General features: G+C 29.1%; 1 protein-coding gene across 1 annotated transcript; it reads left to right on the top strand.

Moving 5' to 3' along the window:
* The first annotated feature begins 6,018 nt into the window (after window positions 1-6,018).
* On the top strand, window positions 6,019-16,331 carry LOC107454292 (insulin-like growth factor-binding protein-related protein 1). Its single transcript, XM_016071431.4, has 4 exons — window positions 6,019-6,567; window positions 11,124-11,267; window positions 12,018-12,194; window positions 15,881-16,331. The coding sequence occupies exons 1-4, from the start codon at window positions 6,138-6,140 to the stop codon at window positions 15,916-15,918; spliced, it is 789 nt and encodes a 262-aa protein (XP_015926917.1). The 5' UTR covers window positions 6,019-6,137; the 3' UTR covers window positions 15,919-16,331.
* The last annotated feature ends 8,530 nt before the right edge of the window (window positions 16,332-24,861 follow it).

Here is a 24,861-nt window from a genome sequence, read left to right as displayed (position 1 = left end):
TTATTATTTGTAAATACTTCCTTTGTTTACACTAAAATGAGTGGATCAAGCAAAAGACAACGTACCTTTATTTTTAATTCCAAATGGGAGGAATCATATTGCTTCGTCAATTCAAAAGATAAATGTGTGTTGCTTGCTGTGTGGAAATAGAGTTGCGGAGCCGAAAAAACATAATGTTGAACGTTATTTCGAAACAGTTCATTCTACTTTTAATGCGAGCTATCCACTTGTAACTCCCCGTGTAGTAAATGGTGACTGATGCGCGTTAAATCTGTCGTGTCGCAAAGTCCTCGATGTTCCCATAACAAATAAATACCTCTGGGGCTACTGATCCAGGAGTTTCCTTCTCTTCTGGATTGGTTCAAAATTACAAGGCTACGGAGTTGAACATTAGTAGTCGTAAACCCAAAATTTGTTCGGCTGTTCAACGACGGATATAAAATAAAAAGTACTAAGATGAAATCTAAAAATGTCACGATAGCTTCTTTAAAAATTTCTCATATGCTCGTAAAGAAGAAAAAGTCCATCCAGGATGAAGAGTTGTTAAAAGAAACATTCCTTACCGGGGCTGATTGATTATTTGAGGGATTTTCCAACAAACGTGAGATCATGTCAGCAATACAAGACTTACAGTTATCAGATAATACTGTTACAAGAGGAATAGGAGCCATTTCAAAAGATATGCAAACGCAGTTGAAGAGTGATTTGGAATATGTGAGTGGTTCTCATTACAATTTGGGGAGTCTACAGTCAATAATAATAAGGTCAATATAAGCGGGGAGTCAAATATATTTGGGGAGTCAATAATAATAAGGTCAATATAAGCAGACGCAGTACTGTATGCAGTTATGGTGAAAATGGTATTTATTGGTTTTACAGTAAAAGGAGAGCTACTAAAATTATTGCCTTTGAAAGGACGGACAATAGGTGAGGATATTTATAACATATGCAAGTTTGATAAATATGCCTCTCCAGAAACTGTCTGGAATAACCACTGATGGGGCACCAGCAATGGTGGAAATCGTGAATGGTTTTATTGCTCTCTGTATAAAAGATGGGTTATTTCCAGATTTTATGTCGTATTACTGCATAATCCATCAGGAAGTTTTGTGTTGTAAAGTACTACCATTTGGACACGTAATGAAAATTGTTACTAAAATAGTTAACTTAATTCGAGCAGCTCCTTTGCAACATCGACTTTTCAAGCCCTGTTGCAAAATCCTGATGATGCTGGCTCAGTAAAGTCAAAGTACTTGATATATTTATACATTTAATTGAAGAAATAAAAAATTATCTCTCAGCCAAAAATCAAATATTTTTGGAACTAAGAGATCCTCTTTGGCTAGAAAATTTGTCTTTCGTAACAGACATAATGGAAAAACTAAAAATTCAAACTTGGAGCTGCAGGGAAAGGAATAGCAAGAATGATAGGTGCTATAAACTCGTTCAAAAGCTAATCTAGTTTTGGGGATATCACATTTGAAAATGAAGTCTCTTGTGCATTTTCCAAATATGAAAAAAAGTTATAGGCGACTATAAAATTGACTTATCAACATAACAATTTTTTATGCATTATATGTAGTGTGTATTATTACCTATGTTTACCAACTATAAATTTTTTTTGAAAAAATAAATGGTGCCCGCCATTTGACCGATATTCCGGTATTTGCTCTTAGGTACAAAAAGGTTGGGGACCCCTGCTTTAATGTATAATTCTTTGATTCGTAAATTTTATAAAAAGTTACTTTGTACCCAGCTACATGTAAATGATTTAAATGTTCACATGAAACGTCACTTTAGTTCAACTCTCTCGTGACAAAGCTTTTGAAATGTTGGAAAAGTTACCAGAAAATCTGAAAGTGTTTGTTTTGAATTATCTACCACTGCATAAAATATTTTGCAAAAAAACGTCAAAGTTGGTAGCTTTGCTTCTGATATACCGATATCGATAAGTAATCAAAGCTTCTCACAAACAGAACTTAATTCAGAGAATATTTTTTATGCGGCCGTAATGAAATGTTGCAGAAATGTTGAAAAAAAAAGTTGCGTAAAATTACTAATATTAAATATTTTTCGATCAATGAAATGTTCTTTTTATATACAAATAAACAACTCGAAAATATACAAACATATACGCAGAGTACTTTTTGTTCGTTTAACTGAAAATATTTTGAAAAAAAAACTTGAATTAGTTAAAAAAATAAAATTTATGAAAGAACTTGAAATATAGAATTTATGACAGAAATTAGTTTAAGTTTTTTGAAACAATTAAGAATCTAATATATATAATTCTCTTACGTGGGTCCCAAATTTTGGCTGTATTTCTTTTCCGCCGGTGGCAACGTTTGCTTTGTTTTGTTTACGTTACTATTTCTCTTATACGGCGAATCGACCCATGATTGCCGCTAAAAATGTCACATGCCAAATCTAGCTGAGGTGGCTCAACATATAGTGTTTCTAAAAACGGAAACTGAAATAACCAGAGAGCATCAGCTGCGGCAATATCATACAATTAAGCTAGGCAGAAGTGAGTAGTCTTTGTCGTTAGATCTCTATTTTAGTATTTTGTCGAAAGCGCTTTTTTCACGAATTTATATGTTACGAATTTATTTGACGATTTTTGATTTATATCAAGAATTATACTATAGCACATTTCTAATAGGTTTAACGAATTACATGTCATTTATTTGAATTCAAATTTATTCTAATAACTTAGTATTTACTAAAAAGATTTTTTTTTTAAAAAAAGTTTTTATATGGATTTGAATGATTGTTTTGAATTCTTAGAATTTTGTGCATTTGTAATGTACCTAAGTTAGTAGCGAGCGAAGCGAGCTTGGTTTGAGAAGCAAACCATATAAGATTTCGTAGCAATTTTCGGGAGTTGGCGAGCGTTAGCGAGCAGGGGGCGCGGCCCACTAGTTGAAAAGAAATATATAATTGAAAAGAAATATATAAGAATGGGATAACCTGTAAGTGACGTAGTGTGGGTGTCTCGATCCTGATTGATTGTTGAAACGTGCATTTGTTTAGGTTAGCAACTGTTCTTTCCATTCTGTTTCGAGTAAACCAAGTCCGTCAAGTATCAATTCCCTTAACGCTGTTTTTCGAAGCTCTGTCTGCAAGGAAAATAAAAGCCATAGCTTCAGTTCCTTAAACTTGAAACATAGCGATGATTTTAAATTATATATATAATCTTGCCGCGAAGAATTATCTGGGCTTTAGAACAGGCAAATAATTTAAATATTTTAAAAGTTATTAAACTTTTTAAAAAATCGTCAATTTGGCTACAATTTTTCACCTAGATGAAAATTATCAAAATCATTTCCGTATTCTTTATTTTGGCTACTTTTTATGAGTACAAGTAATGCAGCATTGAAGTTTTTAAATATAAAAAAAATTGAACCATAAACGCTTTTAATTTTCACAAAACTGTGACTTTTCTCCATATTGACGTTGTGCGCCATTTTCAAAATAAACGTAGACAGCGCTGGTTTTAGATAGGCTTAGCTTGATCAAACAGTCATAAGTAACAGTTGCAATCTCACAGCAGTTTTAAAAATAGTAATTATTCGCGAAAAAGCCTCATTTCATATTGCTACGCTACGGATCCTTCGAGAAACAGCCTTAAATGTTACGGCATTCTATATTCTTTCACAAATATTTCAATTCTTTCACTATGTATTTCTTACTTAACTCAAAAACAGGCACGGAGTCATGTGGAACATAAACAAACTAATTATGCATCGAATTTGCCAGGTAAACAAAATAAAAATATATCGCTGATACAATAAAATACAAAAACAGATAATAAATCTAAGTTAAGTAAAAGAAATAAACGAGAAAGAATTCTATTTCAACACATTCGATTCGGCGCTGAATATAATTAACTTTCCGTTAATTAACACTTTAGCTTGTGTAGCGAAACTTAGCTCCACTTTAATACGCTGTTTTGCTGATAAAGATTAACTTGCGCTGATGTCGTAGGTCACATGTGTGGGTATCAGTGATCTTCTTCTTCTTGAAGTGCAAGTATCCAATTCAGTTGAACTTAAACAAAATTAGGGGTAAAAATAAATTAAAAAATAAATAAAAATTCTTTAAAGCAGGAGAAATATTTTGAGAGGATATTAAAAACAAAGAATGTTTGTAGGTATGTATATCAGTTGAAGAAAAAACATCCTTGAGGAATGTGGGAATGCTTTCAGAATTTTTTACTGAACTTGTTGTACTGCTGCAATCTCAGTACCTCCGAAAATGTTTGTAATCAAGTGGTTGCACCAGATAATAATCTCCCTTCCTATTAATTGTATTTAATTGAGGAGATAAAAGTTTGTAACTCGAATTAAATGCCGATAGTTTAATAACACTGGGGAAAAAATATATTGTTGCTTTTATTCAAATACTTGAGAGCTTGCCTTATACTGTTGTGTCCTAACACTACAGTTTTTTTTTTTTTTTTTTTTTTTTTTTTTTTTTTTTTTTTTTTGTGTATCAAAAGGCATTTTTTGCCAAAACGTACTAGTTTAAAAACGTTACATATAAAAGGGAGTCGCATAAATGTTGTGACAACTTCTTGTGAGTTAGAGCACACCATCAATAAAATTACACAGAAACCCATGTCTTTAAATGTCATCGTACTCTCCAGGGGTATTTCGTAAGTTGTATTTTTATAATTCGTAGGTAAGTATTTTCATAATAATTTAAACATTAAAAAAAAAAAAGTTTCAGTCCCTTTAAATTTGTTGCCCCTAACGAGGAATCAAAATTTTGCAGGCCTTAGCCCTAGTACCCCCTTAATCTGTTCCTGGTTCTTATTTTTACCGCTGCAGTTTTAACGGTTCTACTCGAAGTAAAATATGTTAGTAACATTTTTAAATTACTTGTCCCCCAAAACACAAAAATTTTTCGCAAAAATTTTTCAACACTTCGAACCGATTTAAGCTTGGTTGGTAACAGAGTTCCTAGCCCGAAGGGTTATCTACTCTTTCATTGAAATTAATTGTTGCGTGAGGGAGATACGCAAGCGGAGATAATATAAAACATTATGAAAATAACTAAGCCATTAGAGATAATAAGAGAAAGGGAAAGTTAAACAAATCTTTTATTCAAACATAAAATGTTAGAAACTTACAAATATGTAACATTGAAAAACATAAATACAACTATAATTAAGTCGCATGATAATGGTATGCAAATGTCAGAAACCAAAAATTTTAAATTGCTTCTATTTTTAAAATTTAATCCACTTAAATGAAACAGATTAAAATGATTCTTTAGTTCCTAAAATTTTATCGGCCCTTTGTTAAATTTCATCTTTTCTTTCGATTATAATAAGATTCGATTATTATAAGAGCTCTGATTATTATAAGAAATACAACATAGCACAATAATAGAAAATATTTAATAGCTCGAGCTATTAAATAAGTTTTAATATAAAATAAGTTTTAACTTAATTAAATAACGTTGGTTTAAGTCAAAAGTCACCACATTATCATAGGTTTATAAATTCTTAAGAATTAGTAATATTGCTTACGCTTCCTAATGTGTCTACATGCATAATAAATAGATTTCATCTAATGTTTCATTTTACATTAATTTTAGTCTTAAGGAAATTAGTCTAAATAATTTTTAAACAAACTGACTATTAAATAAATTATAATTAAAAACATTAAAAGACCAACTACATTTCAGATAAGCATTGATGTAGCTTATTTTGCATAACTTTGTGTACCAAGAAAAGAAAGTCTTATCAAGAATAACAACAACAAACAATTAATTAATCTATATTTCATTAATACATCGAATCAACTCCACCGGAAAAGGGAGATAAGATAGATAATTCTTTGTTTACATTGGGAAAATAAAACAAATAAAGAAGAGAGTCTTATATCTTATTCCAGTCCTTGAACCGTTATTTTTTTATTTATTCATTTTTTTTTAATATATGGTCTGAGTTATCAGTACAAAAGAGCTTTTGTGATCATTGGCGACGTTAAAAATCAGCCAAATCCAATCCCCCCAAACGATTCCAGCAACCCTAACATTGCACATTCAAATCCGAAACGGGGCTGAGTCCTGTTTTGGTCATAATTTCTCATCTAATTATATTCCGGTCGCATCTCCCTAACAAAAGAATGTGGTTCAGTATTGTAACGTTACTTTTGGTTTCGGTTCAGGTTCAGTCTGAATCCCATCGAAACTGTGGGGTCTGCGAACCCGAAAAATGCGTCCCACCGTCCGAGGATTGTTTAACGGGCCTCGTAAAGGATCTGTGCGGCTGCTGTTACGTATGCGGACGGCGAGAGGGTGCTCAATGTGACGGTGATACCCTGCCACTCCCATACCAAGGCAGAGGGTACGGGCCCTGCGGTGAAAACCTCGAGTGTAGGCCCCGCAATGATCTGCCTCCTTCGGATCCACCCGAAACGGAATGTGTCTGTATCAAAAAGGAGGCCCTATGTGGGAATGATGGCAAAACGTATGAAAATGAGTGTCAGATGACTGAGGCTAGATATAAATATAGAAATGGATTACAAGCAATACACAGAGGTCCTTGCAGCACTGGTATGATTTTAATTAAAAAAAATTATATATTTACGAATTGTTTTGCATTTTCTTACTATCTTACATACATTTTAATTATGTATGTCGCTATATAAACTCCTAAACAGAAGTTCTACAAGTGTATTATGATAATTAGTTTAAAACTTAATAAAATCTAAAGTTTATAATAAAAAACGGTAGTAAATTTTTTTTTTTTCAATTTCTTTGGAAGATATGTAAAGACCGCAACTTTTACTTTACTTTATTTACAAAAATTGGGCTCCTGGGCCACTTAGCGGCCCCTATCCCATACATCTAGAAATTTACAGAAAATTTATAGTAATAACATTTTGAATTTAGCAATCGATGTGGTAGCTAATAGAAAAACAAGCACTTTGCTTGAGTAAATATAACATTTGAATATCTGATTCATCGAATCAAAGTTGACATATATAAATATAAACATAATTTGACATATACATACCCTCCAACTTATGAGGATTTTGAAAATAATTCTTTCTAGTGGTAGCGAACCAAAGTAGAAATTTTTAAAGCAAATGGATCTCTCATAAAACTTTTATCAGAACTTAAGAATCTAGCCATATGGCCTGCAACTTTTTTAAGTAATAGTGGACAAGTTACGCTAAAATTAATTTTTTTTAAATATCAAGACATTAATTTTGCTACCATCTGAAAAGAAGAATTTTGAAACTACGGAAATTCCGTAGCAGTTGGAGGGTATGCATATATATATACATAAGTTGACATAAATAAATATTAACATAAATTGATACATATTTCACTAATTAAATTTCTGTATTTTAACTAGCACACATTTAATTATGACATACATTGAAGTTCATTCGAATACATTGTGGTAGCCATAAAAAAAAAATCAAGCCGTTTGCTTGTGAAATAATAAAACAATGAAAAAATTTAATATGACAAATTGACGTTTTTACTTAACACTAGAAATATTGATTGCAGACTTAAATTAAAAATAATGATAAAACATGATTTGATATGTACAGTAATTGATTTTTGAAAAATGAAAGGCGTAATTGATGATTAAAGACCGCGAAAAAAGTCAAAATAAAAATAATGCTTTAATTATTTAATAAATTGTGAAACTTAGCATTTTAAAATTGAGACGTAACATTTTAAAACTTCTTTTTTTCTCTAATTCAACATTTTTTTTATAATTATGTCACCATTTACTGACAGCCTTTGATGCCAACTTAGACAGATTTTCTATGAAATTTTATTTTTATAATTAAAGTGGTAGTAAAATTTGAGTTTCCAATTTACTTCTTAAATTTAATTTAACCCATTGCACTCCGAGTACTTTTAAATGCTGCTTGATCTAATAGAAGCACTATAGCATTTAAAATACACAATAAAGTATTATTATACAATTTTAAAATGCTTAAAATAATGTGATTACTAATTACTAAGGCATAAAGTTTCTTAATTTTAAAGTGGTGACTGTTGATGGTGCCTCCGTGGAGACATCCGAGTGAAAAGGGTTAAAATGATTTTGATGACCATTACATGTAAAAAATTAGGCATATGTATAAACAAATGATTATGTTATGGTTAAGTACTTACAAAATACTTATATTTCTGCTTAGAATTATAATGTATTAATTTATAATATAATTAATTCTACTAAGAAGAAAATTAATTTTCTTTTATTACCTCTGGGAAAAATCATTTTTGGAAAGATTAAAATTTAGCAGTTATGTCGACAGTACTATTTCAACAGGGTTCCCACGGTCTAGAAATTTTTTTAAAATGGTAGCAGATGTGAGGCATATCTAGATGCTTTAAGTTTTCAATAAATGTTTAATTTAAAGGAGATATATATGGGTGCAAAAAATACCTCTGGAATAATTTCCTAATTTACAAATGAAGTAGTCTTGAAAAATTTAGCTACCACTCGTTTATTTTTTCCAGGTTGAGGAAAACCTGTTCAAGAAATAAAAAAAAGTGGCAGCAAAAGTATTTTATCGTACTAATATATTCATATTTATCGATAGATATGAATCATTCATATCTATCGAGACATTCAGATCTATCGTATCGAACTATTTTTTACAATTGAATTTTTAAAGTTCGGTTGAAAATTTATTACTTTTGTAGCGTTGATGTGATATCAATGTATCTGTGATTAACAGAAACGATTTCGTTCAAAAGTAAATAAGCTACCATTTTTGTTGTGCTAACATTCTGCATTTAAATTAACCTTTTATTGTCGAGGCATAAATTTTTCAACAATGTGAAAAGAATGCTTTACGAAAGAAGTGGCAATTAAATTCTTAACCCTCTGCAAATTTAAACAACACTTGTGATTTGATTTCAGATCCAAATAGAAATATATTAACACATTGAATGCCATGAGGGTCACCGGTGACCGGCACTGAGTTTGTTCGTAGCGACACGGGGGTCACCGGTGAAGCCAAGATTATTAGAAACACATGATTCGAGTAAATTTTTAATTATTTTATATTATTATCGTTACTAAAATGGTTTGAAGAAATTATTGCAACGTAGAACACACAAAAATAGTTATATTTATATACACAGAGATGCCAACTTGCTGACAGAGATGACAACGAAAAAATATTTTCAAGTGGTAGTTTATTAATTGTGATTCTTGGTTAAATAAATTCAATTTAGTAGATTTTGATCCACCACTGGTTGTAAACAATTCGTAGGTTAATATAATTCACCACTTTTTTCAGATATGTCATGCTAAACCTTTTAAAAAACTAGCAAAATCTGTAAAATTTGCAAATTTAGTTTGTACTTATGTACCATTTGGCCAGACGGGCAAGCCGGGTAAAATTAGCGTGGCATTCTACGTGTTAATACTTTTAAGAAAGATAGCATAGTTTAAAATTAAAGCTCCGCTTTATTTGTGTAAAGCAATGAAAATGTGGCTTTTTTATTTTTTTAATGGAAAAAGTGCTTTGAAGAAAGCTTTTAAAATATTAATTATAAGGCTTCAAAATTATACACATAATTTTTTCCAACTTGATTGTTTCGAAAAAGAACGCGTTCTCCTCCTCTTAAACAGAAAATAATACTTCTATTCTGAGAAAATGAGAATCTGAACTTCCGGTGTCTGTTAAAAGTAAGCGGAGTATTTTTTTTTTTTTTTTTAGTCATTTTTAACATGTGCCGTCATCTTCAATAAACAACCTTTGAACCCACGCACGGAGCAATAATTACTAAACCAACCAGATTTGGCGTTATATTGCTTTCTTGTTTCTGTCTTGCCTTCAGTTAGAATTTTTTTCATTCTATTTATTTGAATATTAATTTTTATTTGAAGATAATAATTAATTTCAGCAACTTAGATGATTTTTTTTTAGGAACTTACACTTACTAAATAGTTTTGGATCCATTTTAAAGATTTTGTTTAGTTTTGTTTTAGATGTTTATTTTATTTATTTTTGAAATGTTTAAATTGTCTGAGCAATCAAACTGGATTTCATGGAAAGTGCTTTAATTAATTGACTACTAGTCAATTGGACTGAAATTCAATTTTTTATAGCGCAAGAAAAGTACAATTTTAGTCCCCCCCCCCAAAAAAAAAAAAAAGAAAGAGAGGAATAAGAGTAGCACATAAACTACGCGAATTTTTATAGCTTCCACTTAAATTTTCAAAAGAATCACAAACTTATTATTTCTTATCGGAATTTTAAAAAAAAATTCTGTTAATTTATGAATCGGTCATTGTTGAAGTGAATTAACTTCTTAAAATAGCATTCGACCACAATTCTTTTTTTTTTTTTTTTTTTTTTTTTTAGAATAAAAATGAATTGAGTTACTACCACTTTTTACATTTTAAGCCACCAGCGGCATCCCTGAAGATCAAATGTGTATAGAATGTAATAGAAGGTCAAATGTATACTAGCTTAGAAAGATACTCAGTGTCAGGCAAAAATAAATATTTTTAAATTCACTATTATTCCAAAAACAAAAAACATGCTTTTGTATGTTACTGTTTTAGTAAATTATAGTCTGTCCAAATTTCGCAATTTTTAACCATAACTACTGTTGCAGAAACGCAACATTTTGTTATGATACAAAAAATACTTTCACGCAAAGGAAATAGAACATTTGTGTTTCATCAAATTTGAAATTTTCCCGACATTTATACTTGAACTAATTTGATATTGTAAACACGAACATCTTTTTATTATTTTTATTTTCAAGATTTCACGATTAAAAGAATTGAATAATCAGTTACGGGAAAATTGGTCCTTAATACTTTAGTTCTTTCATTTATACTTTTTTTAATGCTCTAATTACAAGCAAAAATATATTTTGGTTTAACTTAATCATAAAAGAAACAGTCGAATAGCTTCTAAAAAAAAACCTGTTAGACTATCCGAATTATATTTGTACTAAAATATAAAATCAAATAATAATAATAATTAGTTAGAAAAAAAATTATTCGTAATTGATTTCGTAAATTAAGGAAATTTCAGTGATGAATAACTGTTTCTGTTAGATCTAAACAACTGCAAAATTATTGTGTACAACTAAGTATTTTATTTGTATTTCAGTTGCGAAAATAATCACTCCACCTGAAGATGTTTCCAACAGTACAGGTGGCAATGTCGCTATGACCTGTGAAGCTATGGGATGGCCTGTACCTACCATTGAATGGAGAGTGGATAGGGGTAAAGGGGATACTAAACCCCTTCCTAGTATGTATAATTTTTTTTTTTTTTTTTTTTTTTTTTTGATTTTTAAAATTTTTTTCAGTCTGTACATAAGATGCTGCTTTAAATTTCTGGAGCAAATCTAATATATTAATCTAATGACTTCTGAAAATATTATGTAAACTGCATTCAAAGTTTGGACAAAATTATGAAGACTCTATACTATCCTTCTACTAACTCTGTACTCTCGTATATACTTATACTAACTCTATATTTATTCTAACTCTGTATAAATAATATTTCAGCAAATGGGTTAGAAGATTTTACAAGTCAAAAATGTGGGGACAATTGAAAACATTATGCTTGAAGCTTTTAGAAGTGGATGTGATTTTTACCCACGCAGAATTCGGATCAATCAAAATGAGGGGAGGAAGTTAATTAATTTTTTTCAGCAATTACAGTCCCTGGCCAAATTATTAGAAGCCCTATAAGGTTCTATGTAAAATCTTAATTATCAGTTGATACTATACAGCTTTATTGAAGTCATTAGATTAATATATTAGATTTGTTATTTTACAAAGAAATTACTTTAAATATTACAAAGAGTTACTTTCCCCAATTAAATACATAGAGTTCCGAAAAGAAGAATTTGTACTTACGATTATGTTAATTTTCCTTAAAAAGAAAAGAAAGAAAAAAAAACAGAACTAATATATTCTTTGCTACCAGATTTTTATCTTTCCAGATGTATCACAGCCCTGGTTAATGAATATTTCATAAATTTTCTGTTTTTAGGCGACGACTCCAAAATATCTGTGCAATCCCGAGGAGGTCCAAGCAAGTATGAGGTTACATCTTGGTTGCAGATGCTGAATGTCCAACCAGATGATGATGCTACTTATTGGTGCATTGCTAAAAATGAAGAGGGCGAATCATCTGCTGCTGCCAAATTAATTATTCTTGATTCAAAAGGTTAAAAAACTCTTTAATTGTTATTATATTTTTTACACTTATGTCTAGCGCCCTTCTAAATCGACGGTAGGTAGTAAAAACATACATCCATTTTTTTCCACATGGCTTCATATTTGGTGTTTTTCTTATTCAGACAACTTTTTGTGGCCAATTGTAAATGGATTAAGTAACTATGTTTGATATCTGTTCCATACCGAATTGCGGCTATATCAATGTTCAACTTCGTAGCAATGGAATATTAAACTCAATTTAAAAGACAGAAGTACTCCTGGAATTACTGTGAAACTTTTTAAAGAATGATTTTCTTTTTAAAGTTTTGTTCATAAAAGCTGCTAAAATAAAGAATGGGCACACGTCAGAAACATACTAACGATAACAGCACCACTCTTCAGCAGAGTCAGACTAAGGCAGGGCCATACGAGGCAGTTGCCCCGGGCCCGCACCTCAAGGGAGGGGGCAAAATCGAATAGAAAGTTTATTTTACATTCCCCTCTTTAATGAACTTTTTTTAAACAAAATATGCGAAATAAAATCCGTCAAGTTTTATGTTGGCTTCTTCATTAATCTATCGTATGAACACAATCTACATTTCGACAATCCATGGATATTTAGGACGGAATTTTGAAGCATATTTCTACATTTTCGAAATTAGTGTGGACAAAAATCAAAGTCCTGTATTTTTACATATCACAAAATGCGATATGTTTACAAAAATACAGGCTTCTGATTGGCTTAATTGAGTCATCGTAATTTAGAAAATTCAGCTGAATTCCGCCCTAATGTCAGCAAGGATATGAATATTTCGCTACTAGATAGTTAACGCTTAACTTTTCGCTGCTGCGAAGTTAACAATCAGAAAACTGCATTCGGTACGATGGACATAGAATTGTGAGAAAATCAATAAAGTGGACAGTACAATATTTCGTCTGACCATTGGACGGGGGGGGGGGGTGAACTTTAGAACTATTTTAGATTTTAGTCAATTTTCTTATTACAGTAGAGTCCCGATTATCCGAGTTAATGTGGACCACGACTAACTCGGATAACTGAAAAACTCGGTTAAAACGAAGAGTATAAAAAAGAAAGGAAAAGAGTTGGTATTAGTGTAATATATTTAAATATAAAATTTATACGAGTATACCACATACAATTCCTATTATTATTAAAAAGCTTACTTGAAAAAACTTAAAAAGTATACTTTGCGAGAATTAAAGAGTTTTTACTTAAAAGAAGTCCTTAATCGTTTTTTGTTTTACATAACTTTGGTGCTTTTCTGCAGCAATGTTTCGCCATTTTTTAGGGATAACAGGAAGGCTGGTGTCGCCTCTTTTTTTTGTTCTATGTATTCAGTAGCATTTTCGACAGCTTTAAGTTCATCTGTGTGAGAGATTTTTATATGTTGTTTTTCATCGTCATTGTCTTCATCATCTTCGCTAGGTTCATTTTCATTATTGACGATATTAACGATCATTTCATGGGATCAAGTTGTTAGATTTTGTTTTCCCGAGTCTTTGGAAGATGAAATTCAGATTTATTTTTCGGCGGTATTTTTAAAAATAAAAAATAAACTAGAACAAAAAAACCCTTATAATATTTGATAGTTTGGTTAAAGCGGAAACTCGGATTATCGGGACTCTACTGTATCTATAATTAGGTAGAAAATTTAAATACTTCCACAATGTTCGGTTCTTCATTACAAAAGCAGAGGGGGGGGGCAAAAAAAGACTTTGCCCCGGGTCTCAATTAGTCTAAGTCGGGCCCTGCTCTTCAGTGTCATAAATTAAAATAAAAGAGTGCATCAGAGAGCATTTAAGGAGAATGTAAAGCCGTGCTATGTAAAGATGGATGTGTCCAGAACTAGGAAAAGCTCAGTAATATGATTTTAAGTGTAGAAGACGAACGTATCGTCGAATGTTTGCTTTTATGGCAAACGCAAGAACAAACAGTAAGTGTAATGAAAGTTTTCTTAAAGGACGTAGATTAACATCAAATCTGATAAGTTCCGGGTCAAGCTCACCCCATGACCTCCAATGCTGCTGTCGATGAAACAATGTATGGTAATCGAAGAGTTCTGATTTGAGATATCCATGTTTTGTCCGGGTAATGAAGCGGCGTAATCCCATTTCGACTCTGAAAAGCATTAACTCCGCGTTAGATGCATCTTTCTCAGCACATTCACTTTAACTGCTCGTAAACTGACTAAAGAGTTGCAAGCTGTCTGATGTGTAATATTCAATTATCGAAACACTGTTGAATTCTAAGGTCTAAAAATGCTTGCAACTTCTTAAAATCGTTAAGCGCCAAAGCTGCAGCTATGGGAGAAACTACTCTTTATTTTTTCCTGCTTCCCCATCATAGATTAATTTAATTCTAGATTATCTATATTAATTTTTATAAGAACGAAAAATATTTATTAAATATTCAAATTTTATAATGAATATATGCAGAATTAGAAAAGTGGGACTTTTGTTCCCTTCAGTTTTTTTTTTAATACAATTCTTAAAAATAATTTTTACTATAATTGTGGAAAGTCCTTAGAAGTTACTCATTTTCAAATATTTGCCAAAAATTGATTCAAAAAATTTATTACAAGTAGCTGTTACAACCTCCCTGTTCGTCTGTCCTGATATGGGGGTTTTATTGGGGAACAAGCAATGAAAATAAACCTAATTAATCTTTTCGTGCGAAGCCCTTCAGACTGTTTTTCATGTTACATTTACATTCTGATGCAATAATTCTGAAAAATCCAAAAGAATATTGTCATTTGACCTGATGGGATTATTGCGAAATTTTGAGCGTTCAGATACAAATCATAAACGGTGTAACGCAGAAAAAAATACCTGTTTTAAAAACTTATAATAAATTAAAATAAGCATATTTTATCACTTGGTAGCAAAAACCTTCCAGCATCGCAGCAGGCGCTGTAAATTATTACAGCATCAGCGTACTATTTTTCATCTCGGATTTAAAAATAGGAGGGGGGTGGGGGGAGAGCGGAAGGAGAAAAAAAAAATATGTAACTCAGAATTCTTTTCATAGCAGTTTTACTTTTATTTCTAATCAAAATTATAAAGCTAAATTGAGAGAACACAGCAAAGAACAAACGGATAAGAGAAATTTTTTTTTTATACTTGTTTCTATTAAAATTTATTCACTGAATTGAGAGAGCACAGTCAAAATCAAAAAGTAAAGCGACATTTTTTTTTATATTTGTTTCGAATCAAAATCATAAAGCTGAACTGAGGAAACACCACAAAGAACAAAAAAAAAAAAAAAACACTTTTCATTATTTATTGCAGACTCTTACTGCATATAAGATTAATTCCATTTCTTATGTATCGTTGCATAAAATTCAAATTCGAATTTAACGAATTAAAAGTTTTTATGTATAATTTTTAAATCCGTTATATATGCAAATTTTTCTACGCGTATGTTTCATTTTTGCAATAATAATATCTGTCAGACTACATTGAGGTCGCCGACAATTTTTGATTTTTGAAGAATTACTGCCGATAGACACTTTAAATTCTAGTACCAGGTCTCATCCAATAATAAAAAAAAAAAAGCTCTAATTTTTTTCTTCTTCAGAACTAGCAAATTATAGGCTAGTAACATATAAAAAACATGTGTTTGATTTGACTTAGTGATTAAATCTTCATAATTTTTTCTTTTTTCTCTATTTTTAGCTGACATTGGCAGAAAAGACATCAACAATGATTTGTAATTGGAAATTATTGTTATAATTATTTTTTTTTTAAAGATAATGAAGTGCCTTTGCTACTATTTTTACTGCCATTTTCCTGTTACTTACGTTTTATGTGATAAAGAAATTATATATTTTGATGAACAAGAAAGCAAAAGCGACTGATAATGTGTCGCCTATAAATGTATTTGATGTATAATAATGGTAAATCATGTTTGTATCATACATATTTTGTTTGTTTTAACCCTTAATATCTTTTAGTTAATCATTTTTATAAATGGTATTTAACATTATAGTATATTTTTCCCTTCAGAACTTTTAAGTTTGTTTTATATCTTGTTGTTCAATAGATAAGTGGTTAAATACCTTATAGTGCTAAAAAGTTTGTATCCGATTCATGTGAATTACTTTCATTAAAGAAATTATTGCTTTTATTTGTGTCTTTTATTTCCTATCTTTTAAATTTAGCGATTTCATTATTCCATTGCGAGGGCCGAGGGCTGGACAGTGGCGCTCCTAAAAAAATCATTCTTTAGGAGGGGAGGGGGGGGGGAGAGCTCAAAATCGATCTTTACTTGTATCGATATTCTTTTCCTAATTGACGCTCATATTTTAATATAAACGAGTTTAATTTCCGCATTGCAAAAAATTATTAAAAATTTGTGAAATTTCCTCCCTTTGTAAATTAGATGCTATGCCTTTTTGCATATTTTGCTAAACGAGTTTTTTTTTCTTCTTTTCCAACATTCTTAGAAATTATTTCTTGACATGTATTCAACTTTTGTAACAAAGTGAAGTTTCAAATAATCTCCGCATAGCTGAAAGTTATGGAAAATTCACACCGTGTTACGTTAGCGAATTATGTGATCAGAATTTGGCATGTGTTGACAGAAACATGATTTTTGTAAAATATTGCCATAAATCCATTTTGACACATCTAATAATTTGACGCTCGCTTTTTAAGATAAAATTAGTTTCACATAAACTCATATATATGTAAATTTCGGTATGTTATGGACGAAATAACATATTTTAGAAAAACTAACAAAAATTTTTTTAAAAATTTTCCACAGTTTCTCAACACATATGGACATATTGATAATTTCTAACAAATTGATGCTCACTTCTTAATATAAAACAAGCTTAAAATTATTTCCGCATTGCAAAAAATCCAACCTTTGCGAAATGAATGCTATAAGTTTTGCATGTTATTGACTAATAATTTTTTTCTCTATAAATGATTTTTTTTGTTGTTGATAGATATGGATATTTTTTAACAATATGTTGTTCACTTTGCACTATAAAACATGTTTCGATCACTTAAGTTGACGATCAATTTTTAATATGAAATAAGAAGTTTTAAATGATTTCCTTCCACATTGCAAAAAAATTAATAAACATTCACAAAGCTCTTATTTTTAGAATTCGGAACTTTGTTTAGAACTAACCAACTACATTTTTAAATTTTCTATTAGTATTTTTTGATATTAATGGGTATTTTGCAACAAATTGAGCCCACTTTTCCCAATAAAACAAGTATAAAATTATTTCCACATTGAAAAAAAATCAGGAAAAATTCGCAAAGTATATCTTCTGCTAGGTTAGCAATATGTTTGATCTAAATTTAAAATTAAACGAGTTTTTTTTTTAAATTTCTAGAAATATCTGTTGACATAAATGGGCATTCTCTAAAAAATTGACGCTCACTTCTTAATATAAAATAAGTTTTCAATGATTTCCGTACAAAGAAAAATTTTAAAAAATTAGAAAATGACCTATATTTCTACGAAACATTTTCTCTGAACTTGGACTTAAGCTTTTTGCTGAAATCTAATGGACACACTGATCTAATCAAGTTGGGATGGAAAGTTTCACCTAAAGTTTTACCATCACCACAAGTGCCTTAAACACTTTCTTTAATTTATTATATATGTGGTACCATAGTTACACGGTTCTCCGTAAAACACCGAAGTCAAGTATCACTGGTTGTGGTTAGTGAGCGGAAAAGTGATTACTTTGATTAGTCTACGTAGGGACCGCAAGTGCATGGTATCAGTCCTCGTTAAACTTTTTTACTAAAAAATGGTCGAATTCGCGTGCGGGTCGTTGGACCTAAAAGACAGGGGAGCTATTCAGAGGCGTATCTAGAGAAAATGGCGCCTATGGCAATCCTCCCTATCGGCGCCCCTTCTTAAAATATTTTATATATATATATATATATATATATATATATATATATATATATATATATATATATATATATATATATATATATATAATACAGTACTGAAGCGCGTTTGATTTGTAAGTTACCAAGGATTGGCTCGAAAATGGATGTGCGCGAGTTGATATTATTCTGGATAAGTTAATAATTAATAGGTTGACATTTAATTATACAATTTTAATGATTTTAGAAAAATAACATTTATTTAAGAAGAAAAAAAGAGAGAAAGAAGCATGAATTGCCGTTTGGCGCATATTTTTAGCCACGGATTTGCCCGAAATAGATTTGCACGTGGTAAAAATTATATAAATTAACCAAGAAGTTTTTAATTAACTTATTTATAATAACATACAATTAACTCAATGATTTCACATAGAATTTTATCACTTTAGTTGGGTATCAATTGTTTTTTTTCTTTCAAGTTTTGAAGAGTTTGTCAATTTTTTTGGAGAAAAAAACCATTAATTTATGTTTTTTTATTTCTATTCATTTGATTAAACATCGTATTTAAATAGATATTTTAGAAACATTAAAATTCTAAGTAATTAGTTTATTTACATTAAAATCATTTCTTTTATCGTTTAAATCAACAAAGCAAATATTTTCTTCTTTTATAATACCCAAATCTAAAAAATTTTAATTAATGTTATCATCATGATTACAAAGCAAGATTAATTCTTTGCGGTAAATATTATTTAATAAAATTGTATAACTTTGAAAATTAAAGATAATTAAATCACCAATAAATCTAAAAACATATTTAATAATAAGTGCATGATTTTTTTCTTCATAATAGTGCAAAAATAAATTAGCTAAGAGAGATGAAAGATTAGATCCTTGTGGTATTCCATCAATTTGAAAAAATATTCTTTTCCATTATTAAGGTAGTTATTAAAAATACTATGAAAATCGCAATTAAGGATATTTTTAAAATCATAGTAATAATTCAAAAAGACATCTTTTAGTTTAAAAAGGGGAATGCTATTGAAAAGATCCTGGAAATCAAAAGTCGCAATCGGGTTAATTTTATTATCTTTAATATATTCTAAACTCGAGTGATTATTAGTGATAATTCAAGAAAAAGTTTCTTTAATGATATTGTTAATAATTAATGTTTAAGTAGGTTGAGAAAATGGAAACTATTATGAACATATTTTTGCGGCATCGTGCATGAAAAATAAAGACAATTAAAGTATAGACATTTTAGTTTCGTTTCGAATTTTTCTTCTTTTTAGGATTATAAAACTTTTTTTAAAAATCGTATGGTAGACTTGGAACTATTCAAAAGATTTAAATATTTAATTAAAAGTTTGTATATTTAAATTAAAAATTCTTATCTTTAATTCTTGTTTGTTCATTTTATACACATAAGTCCGAAGGTGGTTGGAACCCATCAAGTAAACTAGAAAAAGAATTACCTTTGACCTTTGGTAATCCTAATTATTAGTATCAGATAATCATGTATTATTACAATTTTAATGGTTCGATAGGGAAACGTTAAATATTTTATTTTAAATTACAAAATATTACGATAAAATTGTAAGTTACTTTATTTTTCTTTAAACCCATAGAAATTAGTGCATACATTAACTTGAGCAATAAAATCAAATGTAAAAGCATACTTCCCCTTAATAAAAACATTTTTCATCGAATTTAGGTTTTTGATCTTCGTATTCCCCAGAACCTTAGACTAGAAAACAGGTCCTCCCCCTAATATATTTCCTTTAAATTTGAGCTAAATAGAATATTATTTTTATGTAAAGAAACAAAAAAGTAACAAAAGTACAATAATAACTGAAAACACATTTAGAAAATCTGCACTAATATTAAAATGTTAATAACACACATTGATTTCTTTTGTTCATATTTGAATTTGTCACATAATTTTCGCATATTTCACAGAATAAATAAAATGGAGGATAAAAGCTTTATTTCTAAGAAGAAATATTCTGAATTAATGCAATAAATTAAAACTGTTTTGCAATAATCTTATTTTTCCAAACATGGCCATGGCTAAGGTACCAAGGGTATTGTTAAAAAAATCCATAAAAGATATGATAAAAAAATTGCTAAAAGAATTAGTTTAAAAAAATATTATTTCGAGCGGGCATAAAATGCTTTTTAAAGGAAGGTAATGTAATATTATTAAATATTTTAAATAGTTCTGAGAATTTTCTATAGTTACGGTTTATTAAAACCAAAGTAGGCTGATATGTGACCAAATTACTACGTTAAATCTTAGTTAATAAAAATGTCGTTTCTTAAAATTTGCACTCAAGCGTCAATTAGTTGAAAATATTAAAAAGAAAGAAGGTAGAGAAGCTGATATTATTCAATTGATGTTTATATTAAAAATATTTCTTCATAATTTTTGCATTCTTTTTAATTGTTTTGAGTACATTTGTCAAATTTTTGTGCAAGAATAATAATTATCATTATTTATCTAAATTTTCAGCTTATATTTTTAAGGATTTATTACAAGGTCTATTAAATATCAGAGAGAATAAATGTGATACGGGTTTGAAGTATCAGTTCTGCTCTTGTTGGTGTACAATGACTAGGATGTAAAAGAGCAACAGCCCCGGGCATCCAGCCAAAACGAGCATTCAATATATCAAAGGAACACACTAAAACGTTACATCAATTAGCAATTAGTTTAAGATAATTACAATTATAGAATAATTATTTTTATTATAGAATGAAATACTATAAAAGACAAATATTTCTTAATGTCTAACATTTAATCAAAGAAAGAACATAGCCAATATTGAAATCTAACAAATAGCCCTTGATAAATTTTGTGACAGAAAAAAAATTAAAGCCAGATAGACTTCCGGATTTCGAAACATTTTCTAATTTTACTATTCAATCAAATTGGTTTCGATGCCTTTCATCCCACCTGTCTCACTAGTGATTCAGCATATTTTGATACCATTTTTGTTTCGTTCTTACTTCATATTAATTTGTTTGCGACAATTAATTTGTATACTTTTTTTTACTACATTTTTGCGAGGAGTTTAAAAATATAATATTGAAAGCATTAACTGAAATTAATTTTTTTTTATACACCTCTTTTACTTGTATCATTCACACACCCGCAAGCATCTGTCTGCTCTAAATAATGAGATAATATAAATACGTGTGAAGTTATTTAAATTCATAATCATAAGTATTAATTAATTGTTATTTTGAATTGACAATTTCAGTCATTCTTTAGGTATTTAAAACTGCAGCATATCACATGAAAGTATTAAATATATCACTTTTACAATATTAAAGTAAAATAAAAAGGAATTCTGATCCTTAGGAACAGATATTAAGTATTCTTATGATCGAATGATGGGGCAAAATTACCTTTTAAACTAATCAAAAACTTTTTTATATTTTACACTAAAAAATTGCTTATTTTTAAATAATTTATTAATATTCAAATTGTTTAACAAATATGCTCCCGTCTAATGACAACGAAGTATTTTATTTTATCCAGTGATTTATTTATATTTTTTATTTGTTCTTACTTTATTAAATTAAATGAAAATAAAACTTCATTAAAATAAAACTAAAGCTGCCAAAATTTCATATATAGTTTCGATTTACAATTTTAAGAAGTTGTTTCGACTTTGCTTTAAAAATTTAAAAGCCTTTTTAAATAAAAAAAATTTAGAAGCCTTCTTAACTTTAAACACATAACTTTAACAAGAAAAATCAAGGAGTTAAAAATGGAAACAAATATGATCAATAAACAATAAAATCATAAGCTAACTAAATAAATGAATTTTGTGTCTGAAATATAATATTACAAATTAAACATATTTCATATTTAGGGGAAACATGGAAAATTTGGTCATACAGGAGATTTAAACAAATGATGCTTCAGATTTCTTACTTTTCATTAGTAAATAACTATTAAATTTGATGTTTCTTTAAACAAAATTATCAAATTTTTTTATACACTTATTGCTTTGTTGGTTCTTTAACTACTCATCCTTCAGAATAAATTGGGACAAATTACCCTTTAATAAGAACATTTGACCCAGTTTTTTAGCTCTTAAAAAATTATTTATAAAATATATTTTTTAATTTGATAAAGTTTCGAATTTGGGTAAAAAATATTGATGTAAACAGGGGACAAATATTATAAGCTATTAGATAATAAATAATTTCAACTTTAAAATTTATTATGTTAAAAAAATGTTTTAATAAAAAACTGTGCAAACTTTTCATGTTTTCCCTAACTGCAACAAAAGTTGATTTAATAAAAACATTTGCTTACCTCCACAGGTGAAAAATTTCTGTCTTCTTGATATCCTACAAAAATTTGATACAGAAATTCCTCGTTCGCGGATTCATGTGCAATTAATTTGGAAAATTACAAAATGAAATCAGTTACAATAATTAAGTAAATTAAACAATTAAGCTAGTTGGAACATTTAAGATAATTAAAGAATATCTAAATTTTAAATCAGAAAAAAAATAATAAATTAGGAAAAATATTTAAATTTTGTTTAAAAAGAAAAATTAAAATTGAACGAGGACCAATTTAACGATAATGTGACAAAACGCAAATCTCGAGACAGAATGACCCAAAGAATACTAAGAAGACCCTTCCCCTATTTACAGCCCTAAGAATTTTTTGTTTCAAACAATTTATGACCAGGAATCAGACAAAAGGGTGTTTCGAGGATATCTGATATTTCGGAAGCTGGGAAAAAAAGAGCCCAAGGCAATTTAAAGAAACTAAAAGCATTTTCTCACAGAGTAAAGTGAGGAGGCTATTTGACAACTCTGTGGGTGGTAGCTGGGAAAGAGGGGATATTTTTGTTACCTGAAAGAGTGTTTTATTGCTCTTTTGAATAGAAAAGTGAAGAGTAACAATTTTATAATTGTAAACACTTCTTCCTTTAGATTTTGAAAGGCGTCCGACAATCTAAAAAAGAAAAACAATGTATTATGGGCTTCAGAGGACTCCAGCTCCGAATAAAACTTTTCTAAAAAAGAAGAAAAAAGTGGGATCTGGGGGACCTTTTATGTTATAAATAATAAATGAGTTAGAATTTAAAGAGAAAAAAAAAACAATTAATGCCATGAGATTTTAGACTTTTCGGGGGCCCCTATGGAACTCGGGGCCCTGGGCCAGGGCCCACTGGGCCCATCCTTAAAAACGGCTCTGGGAGAGACGAAATGCACGTTTATAGAAAAAATGATTTAAAGTTCATATGATCAAATTTAATCTTAACACATAGATCGACAAATACATAATTATTAATAAAGTAAATTTTTGCATTAGCGGTTATTCGTTTAAACATTTAATGGTGCAGAGACATTTTTTTTAAATTTAAATATTGTCTGGGGTAATAAGTAAGTTTAAAATTTTAAGCGGTTAAAAATTTACCCAATCGAGAACCTTTAGATTAAAATGCAACTTCAGTTTACAAGCAACAAATAATTAATATTTAAAATAAAGGATATAACCATCGATATTTTTTAGACGAAGCCATTATCCGAATAAGTCTTTCCAAAATTTAAAAAAAAAAAGCGAAATATAAATCTTTTGAATATTTTGAGGACAGAGGGCTTTTTGAATTTTTATAAAAATCCATATGTTTAATAAATAAACAAGCTCGAATTTTTCTATAAGATGTTTATTATTAATTTTTTCTTATTTTCTTAAAATAAAGGGAATTAATTAATGAAAATTTTTTTTTATTGTGCTGCTTTAATAGATAGTTATAAAATACATATGTGCCTACAAATAAGCCTCAAATACATATAAGCCTCAGTGATATTTTCTTCCATTTTATTTTAATTATAATGGACAAATAAGATGCTTTGAAATTAAAAAAAATACTAAGTAAGGTCTTGATAAATTACACAACTCTTTTTTTTCTCAATTTGTAAACAAAAGAATTATTTAAACTTGAGCTTAAGTCATTAATTTAAAATTAAAATTGAGTGTGAATAATATTTCTGTGACTTAAGGGCAAAATTAAAAAAAAAAAAAAAAAAAAAAAAAAGATCAGTTTGAACAATTAACGATACGTTCCTTAATCTATTCATTCAATAAATAAATTAACCAATTAAAAATAAATAAATTGAACTTTTATGAGTGTTTAAACCTAAAATCTATCTTTTAATGAATGAAAGGAAATCTATTTCGTAATGCTACGTAATTTACGTAATTTACACAAAAATATTTACTTATTGCAATTATGTTTCCAACATTTCAAATTTTAACATTCGTTTTTTCTTCCCATTAAGACATTGTTTTTAATAATAATACAATAACGAGCATTTAATTCACGAAGTTCACTTTTTGTTACCAAAATATCATTGTGCATATTAAACGATTTTGTTTTATAAAAATAATTATATACAAAAACAAAATATTATAATGTAGTAAACGCCCCTCTGAATCTGCATATACAGAGATACAAACTTGCTCTGCTCCGTATAGAAAAATATTTTTTATTGAGTGCAAAAGTTACATTTATTGTATGATTCTTTGTTTATTTAATGTAAAACCATTTTCCCTTTCTACGTTTAAATAATAAATAATTGAAAAAAATCACGTGAAACATACTTTTGTTTACTGTTATTTTGTTTTGGTTATTTTGAGAATTATAAATTTTACCAGAATTATCTTAAATTCTGCATGGTTTCGTTTTTGACTACCACTGAATAAAATATTTTAAAGAAAGTGGAGCAGTTGGCATTGCTAGAAAGTATATCGATCGCTATAA

This window comes from Parasteatoda tepidariorum, chromosome 9 (assembly GCF_982258835.1).
Source record: "Parasteatoda tepidariorum strain Cologne lab strain chromosome 9, Ptep-v5.0, whole genome shotgun sequence".
In the NCBI taxonomy this organism is placed as follows: Eukaryota; Metazoa; Arthropoda; class Arachnida; order Araneae; family Theridiidae; genus Parasteatoda; species Parasteatoda tepidariorum.
Note: the sequence above shows the minus strand (reverse complement) of the source record. Positions and strands in the feature narration are given on the sequence as shown.